The 7,984-nt window shown below is 40.6% G+C and overlaps 1 protein-coding gene across 1 annotated transcript; it reads left to right on the top strand.

The window, feature by feature from the left end:
• Window positions 1-494: 494 nt before the first annotated feature.
• LOC145473850 (uncharacterized) lies at window positions 495-7,704 on the top strand (the record flags this gene model as incomplete). Its single annotated transcript, XM_081455083.1, has 3 exons — window positions 495-818; window positions 6,673-6,780; window positions 7,444-7,704. Coding segments are annotated over exons 1-3 (391 nt in total), but the record flags the coding sequence as incomplete, so codon positions are not given.
• Between the last annotated feature and the right edge of the window lie 280 nt (window positions 7,705-7,984).

The raw sequence follows: 7,984 nt of genomic DNA, 5'->3' as shown, positions 1-7,984 counted from the left end.
TGGGTAGCTGAAAATTGAACGACCCACCCCTTACAAAGGGCTCAAAAACTGATGAACCACCCCCTCTCTGCTCCGCCCACCCATCCTCCCCCCAATACTTTCTGACCAGTTCCTTATGCTGGGTGGATTGACAAGTAAGCATACCCTGTAATTTTTTCATCCCAGGGCCTCCAACTCTCACGACCATGAGATCGTGGCAAAACAAAAAAGAAAGATGTATCGGTCAATAGCAGATTTTCTTGTGCGAGACCGAATTTTCGTAAGTGAGGTAAGTCTCGAACCCAGGCCGACAGATCACTTATCGGGAATCAGTTTTTGCTGTTTTGGCTAAAAATCCCTAACCCCACTAGTATAATGCCCAGGTTAACCGCAAACCCACATAAGCAAGTCCATTTTTGGCGCCAAATTAAAAGCTTGGAGACACAACATGTTTCCTATTTTCATTATTTACAATCTGATATGGTTTGGAAATTAATAAACCCGCTTCGTAAATATTGAATCCCGTCTCCAGTGAGAAAGGTTGCCCGACTTGAATGCCATGTGATGTCAGAAAAGCACGTCAGTTTTTCCCGCCTGCTGAATCCTAATTGGTCAATTGAAATTTCAGGCGACCGACTGTGCCACAGGCTCTCCCTTCGGAGGGGTCCCGGATCGTCTGAAAATGAAAGACACGACCCCTACACGGACGGGATTAGAAGCTAATTAGGAAGAAAGTGGAAACATATTCTACAAGCCCAGACATGCCAGACCCATACATGTTGACAGTGATGCTCCTGAGCTCAACTCTATCCTGATAATGGGCACAGAAAGAGATAGAGGTAAATTTGATAGCATAGAAATGAATATTCCCCGGATAGCATTCTCTCTTCATTACAAAGTTTAGTAAGTTGCGTGTTTACAAAAGGATATGGTGCGTCTGGGACTTGAGGACTTTGAACAGAAACAAAGTGCCAATTTAGTTCCAAAGTTTGGACGTTTTCAGTTTAATGCATGATCACTTCATCAAAGTTGTATTATCCATGCAATATTCAGACCAAGACGTCGATATTTTAGCTGTCGGAATGACCAATTTTTGACCTGACTCGCAAAACTTCCGCTTTGCAAATTGTGACTACAGTTTAAGCTGTGCTTTATTTTCCTGCTAAACTGGCGCAGAAGGTGGAATAAGTATTTCCTTTGTATATGGAACTCAAGCGAGAATTTACGTCATCAATTCAACTATTAGCTGTTTAATTTGAAAAAGCTTGCATTGGGTAATTTGTAAAGAAGGGTTTTATAACATATTATATTCAATTTCTCTGGTCAGTGGACAGTGGACAGTGGACCGGAATCCTCCCAATGAAGGGAAACGAGAAAATTTGTCCAAGAAATCGGGAGTTCCAGATATTGGGGGTGAAAATACAATGAAATAAATCTAAGGGTGGTTCGAGAAATCAAAATCGGGATTCATCTACAAACGCAAAGTTAAGCTCATTACGGCTTGCTATTGTTATAATTCATAAATTACCATTGGCATATATCGTTTATTAATAGTCTTTTAAGCTTATTACAGACCTGACAGAGCTCGATCGCGAGCACATGCAAATCGTAATTGCTGTGAAATACAAATTACACAGGTAAATCTACTTATTTTCATTCAAAAACTTCTTCCACAAGTCTTACCTATTTTAGTTCTGCGATGAAAGACTCAAGAATTTCGAGCTTCAATGATCATGGCTTCAAACACATTGTTCGCATACCTTCACGACCAGATGTGCGGACTTTCGACAACGAAACTGAAAGGTCATATAAGACGAACTCGAGAGGTTTGAGTTGTATTTTCACGTGTGTGGTTTTAGAAGTTTCAGCAGAAGAGTGAACAGATCAGTTTAAATTTATATTAGTTCAGTAAAGGTTTTGGCAATCTTGGTGTTCCCAACAGTAGGAAGAACTCATTTCATGAAGGAGGGAAGTAATATTATTTGGGAACAGCATTGTGGCAGCCGACGTCACATGAAATATCATGGAAATGAAATGAAAACGGAAAGTACAGGCATTCGAACTAAAATTATGCTTTTATTAGAGAACTGAATTTAGGAGTAAATTAAAAATCACAATAGCCTCAGAATAACACCTGTCATGGCACTGTTATGCAAATTCAGAGTCGTATTGATACAATTTCCTTGGGCTATGTTTACAAAACAGCAGGTTGAAACCGACCGTCCATCATCTGGAGTAGTGTACAGAATCAATTGCAGTCAGTGCGATTTTGCATACTATGGCCAGATTTAAAGATCACTAAAGATGCGGGTTTCCGAGCACAAAAAGGCTGTCGTGATGTTCGATCATAACTCCAAACTTGCGTGCCATGTTCACGAATGTCATCATCACATGGATTCTGAAAACGTTGAAGTCGTCGGACGTGAGGCACATTGCCATCAGCGGCTTTTTCTAGAAGCTTGGATGTCTGTAAAAGACCCGAACGCTGGGAATGATCACATAGTCATCCCTGAAGTCTACAAGTGCTTAGCACGCACTTAAAATTCTCTCGAGTCACGCATACAGCACGCGCAACGTTTCAATTTTTAAAAGGTTTTTAAGTCGCGCTTAATATCAAGCAGTTCTTCAACTGATGAAGGCTTAAGAGTTAGCCGAACCGTGTTGCTAAAATATACAAGTCAGTGACAAAAAACGGCATTTTTATCGATTAATAAAAAGCTCCTTTTGTTATTCTTCTTCTTCTTCTTCTTCTTCCTGGGCGACTCACCTCCTTCAATTCTGAAGATTCTAGTGAGCGTATAAATAAAAAACTACAAATTAAAATAAGGCTAAAATGCTATAATAAAAACTAAATAATAATAATAATAATAGCAATAATGATAATAATAATAATAATAAAGTCAAAGTCAACATCGTTTGGTTTGGCCTTGGTCAGGCGGCAGGCTTTTCTTGAAGGCCGTCAAGTTTGGTGCATTTACTGTTTCATTGGCCAGGCTGTTCCACTCTCGTATCGTTCTCGGGAAAAACGAGTACATGTGGTAGTCCGTCTTTGAGCGGGGAATTTTGTACGCATCTGAATTTACGTGCCGTGATCTCCTTTGAAGTGGAGTCACGAACTCTTGTGCGTCCATGGCTATCAAGCCTTTATGAATTTTATACATCATGCAGAGTCTAAGTGTCTGTCTCCTAGTTTGGAGGGAAGTCCAGCCGAGCTCATATAGCATGTCCCCTACGCTGGATGTGTTGTTGTATCTGCCAAGAACAAATCTCGCTGCCCGACGCTGCACCATCTCGAGCTTATAGATGTTTCCCTGTGTGTAAGGATCCCAAACGGTGCAGGCATACTCGAGGGTAGGTCGGATCAATGTTTTATAGGCAGTGGACTTGAGTGCAGTAGAGTTAATCTTTAGATTCCTTTTCAGGAATCCAAGAGTTCTATTAGCTTTACCCGAGATGGTGTCGATGTGTTTGTTCCATCTCAGGTCTGATGCTATAGTAACTCCGAGGTATTTGGCTGAGTCAGCCGTTGCTAATGTCTTACCATGAAGAATATAGTCATTTTGTACCATAGCACGCTTGCGCCCTACTCTAAGTACTTCACACTTGTCTGGATGGAACTCCATTTTCCATAGGGTTTCCCATTCGGCTAATTTGTTTAGGTCTCTTTGGAGTACTTGGGTGTCACTGTCTGAGTGGATGGTCAGGTACACAATGGTGTCATCAGCAAATAGTCTAATGTTAGAGGCAAGGGATTCAGGTAGGTCATTTATATAAAAAAGGAATAAGCATGGACCCAAGACAGAACCTTGTGGTACACCAGAAAGTACTTCGGCGTCGTCTGAAAATTCTCCTTCAAGGACAACTCTCTGTGTTCTGCCACTTAGGAAGGATTGGACCCATCTGTTTGTCCTACCACCAATTCCATAATACTTCAGCTTGGTAACAAGACGAGGATGGCTGACTTTGTCAAATGCCTTACTAAAGTCCATCACCAGGATATCCGTCTGGGATCCAGCATGCATCGTGTTAACTAGGTCGTTTACGAATCCCAAAAGCTGTGTCTCACACGATCTTCTATCCCTGAAGCCATGTTGTAGGGGGTACAGGATGTTGTGGTTATCGGCGTGCAGCATGATTGAGTTTGCTATGATATGCTCCATCAATTTGCTTGATATACACGTGAGGGAGATAGGCCTGTAGTTACGTGCATCATATTTAGAGCCCTTCTTATAGATAGGTGTGATGTTGGCACATTTCCAGTCGCCTGGGATTTCTCCGCTTTCATACGACTTCTTAAATATGATGGTAAGAATGGAGGCTACAGGTTCTGAGAGCTCCTTCATCACTCGAGGTGTTATACCATCCGGTCCGGGTGCCTTATGGATTTTAAGCTGGTCTAACATCCGCTTGATTCCTGCCCTAGTTATTTGGATGTCGTCTATGGTGGCAAACGGCGATGACATCATCGGTATGTCTTGTGCGTCTGGATTGTCACGTGTGAACACTGACTGGAACTGCATGTTTAGGATATTAGCTTTATCTCTGGGGTGAGATATTGTTGTGCCATCTTTCTTCAATGACCCAACACCCATACTGTCCCTTCTGCTGTGTTTGATGAAGGACCAGAATCTTTTCATTCCGGAGAAGTCATTTGTGTCTTCTTCCATCGGTGAGATGATAGACTCGACATGCTCCCAATACTGTTTCCTAGATTAGGGTAGATTGAAAGCGGCCCATTCATGTCTGTTTAAGAGAAAAGAATTGCACTTTTGTCATAATACGTGAAGGTGCAAGATTTTACAGAAGTGTTCATGCAGGTTTAATCGGAGACTAGAAACAACCTTTTAGTTCATTGTTTTCATAAAGGCAGTTACCTGCTGTACGTTTGGCTGAAAATTTGAAGCAATTATGTCTGTTTTCCTAACGCCTGAAAAATGGCTTTAATCTACAAAGTACAAGACGATAGAAGTCTAAAATCAGTGATAACAAGCCCGTGTTGTTTTGAGAATATTACCGATTTTTAATAAACCGGTAAATTTTGTTGAACAGCTTTTTTTTTGCATACCAATCAAAATGTCTTATTAATTACTGGTCAAGAGTATTTTAAAGATTGAACTCATGCGAATTAAGAAAATTTTTTTCGATATTTGTAAGACAAGAAAAATACATTCTAAAGTAAAGCTACTTTGAAAATACCTCTTACTAACCGAGTTCGAGGTCCGTACTGTAAGTTACGGACCGAGTTGTTTTCCCCTTCGATTTATGGCCCAAGCGCGAAGCGCGCGGGTCATAAATCGAAGGGGAAAAAAAAGAGGATCCGTAACTTACAGTAGGGACCGAGAAGACGAGGTTAGTAAGATATTTATTATATCTCTACTGTGTGTCTGACGGGCTCGGAAACGATTTCTATTCACGCGGACTCGGAAAGGCTTCAAATTTCTGACGCACCTCGAAAGCAAAACGAATCAGTTTGAAACTGTTTTTAAGTCGTTAGCACTTTCACTTGCTATAAAAGTTAAGAACACTTATGGATAATCACGAAACAGTTTGGCAACAAAACCAAGTTTAAATTTTAGCGGGCCGTACAAGAGAGTACGGCCCGCTAAATTGACCAATCACAGAGCGCGTACTGACCGAGAGATGTAATAATAACAAGGAACTCTTGTAGTCGTCTCGTCCCTCGATCGACGCAAACTGGGATATTTCAGGCTTACTAATTTGTGTTCACTGTTTACTGGGTCATTTTCAGTAAGGAAATTGGCCGTGTTTACCCAGTAGGAGGAATAGTGTGTCTCAGCTGTATAATATTTTGCTATGTAATGAAAAGCAAACAGATCTTCAGCATCTGTAAAATTTAGCTTTAAAAAAACCTGGGATAAGTATAAGGTCAAAATTAGCGTTGGAAAAATACAGACATTCACCACATACTTACTTTATTCAAATGCAAACAAATTTCGCTGAAAATATCTATTTAACATTCGAACAAACATAAACGCACTAAGCTGTGGGACAAAAGCCTCTAAGACCCTTTGAAAACGCCACACTGTTGGTTCAAAAATAAAGGAATAAAACTTGACTTTCGTTTCTCTGAAAGGTGGTTTTTGACAGCCATCGAGCGCACCGGAAACACCGAAAGCGCACTCGTACCAATCCAACTCCGCGCATTTTACCACCTAATCTTCCTTCAACGTGGGATGTTCATAGCGGAAAAATGTACTGCGCAGCCTTCTGCGCATATCTAACCCTACTTGCAGGCTCAGACAATAATGAGGGTTGCAAATGGCGGAGAGAACGGCAGACTGTAATAAGGAATCCGAGGAAGTCGCTCGGTTGATTTATTTTTACTTAAGATTGATTCTTCACGAGAACATTACACCAACTTTCTATTAGTGACGAGAAAATGTTGCTGCTCACCGGGAAAATTGAAAAAAAAAAAAAAAACGATGTTCGTAACTTTTTGTTTCCATGAACAACGAAATTTCCGCCATCTTTTTAAACTTGGAGCCTGGCCCGCAACTAAAACTCGCGCATGCTAATTACGTTTTTCCGCACTGAACGTGGGAGGCGCGCTGGGGTAATGGTTAGTGCGCTGCAGTCTAGATCTAATAAGAAGGTTCTGTGCCTGGTGGCTTGGTGTTCTGTGTATAGCATTTTATGTGATGTTTAATTTCTATTTTGTCTGTTCCGTGGTAGGTGCAAACAAGACTCTTGGAAGCACATACCACATCGATATCCATCAGGCTTCCGCAATTGTTTTTGGGGACGGAAGTAACGTGTACTCACATCCACCAGGGCCGAGAGGTATGTAACATTCTGCGATTCTAAGACCGGTAAGTAACAGTCTAAGACTAGAAAGAACCACACATGGAATACCGGCAGGCTAAAAAGGGAAATTAACATTAACAAAAAAAAGGATGTGTTGAGTCAAACAGGTATCAAGTTTAGTTTAATTTTTGCAACAGTCTGCGCTTTAATAATTCTCAGATTTGGCTTGCTAGCTACTAGTTCCAGTCTAACATGAAATTGTTGAGATAAATTGCTTCCTCCCGCAGTACTGTAAGAAAATTCGCGTTTTATAAACTTAAAGAGGAAAAAATATATCAACGTTGTAAAAGAAGGAACGGGACAAATATTAAGTACCCTAACATTATTGTCTATGATAATAATCTGTTCAGTCGATGCAACTCCTGAGATGGTGATCCATAACCTTTGTAACCTTTCCTTAATAATGTGGAAACTGTATTTGTGGATTTTAAAGATAAAAAAAAATCAGTACAGTGAAATTGTGAAATGCGAATTCCTCTCAGTGAACGTCTCAATGGCACCGTCAGAATACTTGTTGAACGCGCGCTACATTGCCATTATAAAGTGAATGATAACAAGAAACCCCCCCTCCCCCCCCCAAAAAAATGCTTTAGACCTTTATTTTACCAAACACATCTATCTTGACTGGTATATTTGTAGCTTCAAGTCCAACGGACCAAGATCACATTTATGACTTACCACCTGAAGTGGAAAATAATCAAAAGGTCACGAAGCATACAACAACAAGACAAGGAGAGGGCTTAGAAGAAAGAAATCAGGGTCGAGAACAAAGCGAGAGAGAAAAAAGGCATGCTTGCTTGGACCATGATGTTCTTCCCTGCGCGCCAATGGATCATCAACAACAACGTGGGCAGAGTGTGAACCCAGGATCTGCAGGAAATGGAATTGTCGATGATACAGGTAGACTGTAAGACTCAATTCAATTTGTTAGTCAATTATTCTTGATAAAGAATCCCATCTAAGATATTCCATCTTTGCTGTTGCTGATTGAGACAGCGATGTTTCTTCATTAGTTAAATTTGATCGTTCACAATCGCTTCTGATTGGCTAAGCTTTGAATCAGATCGAACTTATTGAGTAGAATTTTTCCGAGTAAATATCAGAACCTATGAAATTAAAAACCTTGCTATTCTCTAGGAACCCATCTTTCGGTAAACCTTAAGACTAAGAAAGGCTCTGT

Source organism: Orbicella franksi, unplaced genomic scaffold (assembly GCF_964199315.1).
Source record: "Orbicella franksi unplaced genomic scaffold, jaOrbFran1.1 SCAFFOLD_221, whole genome shotgun sequence".
NCBI classification, from domain to species: Eukaryota; Metazoa; Cnidaria; class Anthozoa; order Scleractinia; family Merulinidae; genus Orbicella; species Orbicella franksi.
This window is presented reverse-complemented; position numbering and strand designations above follow the sequence as displayed.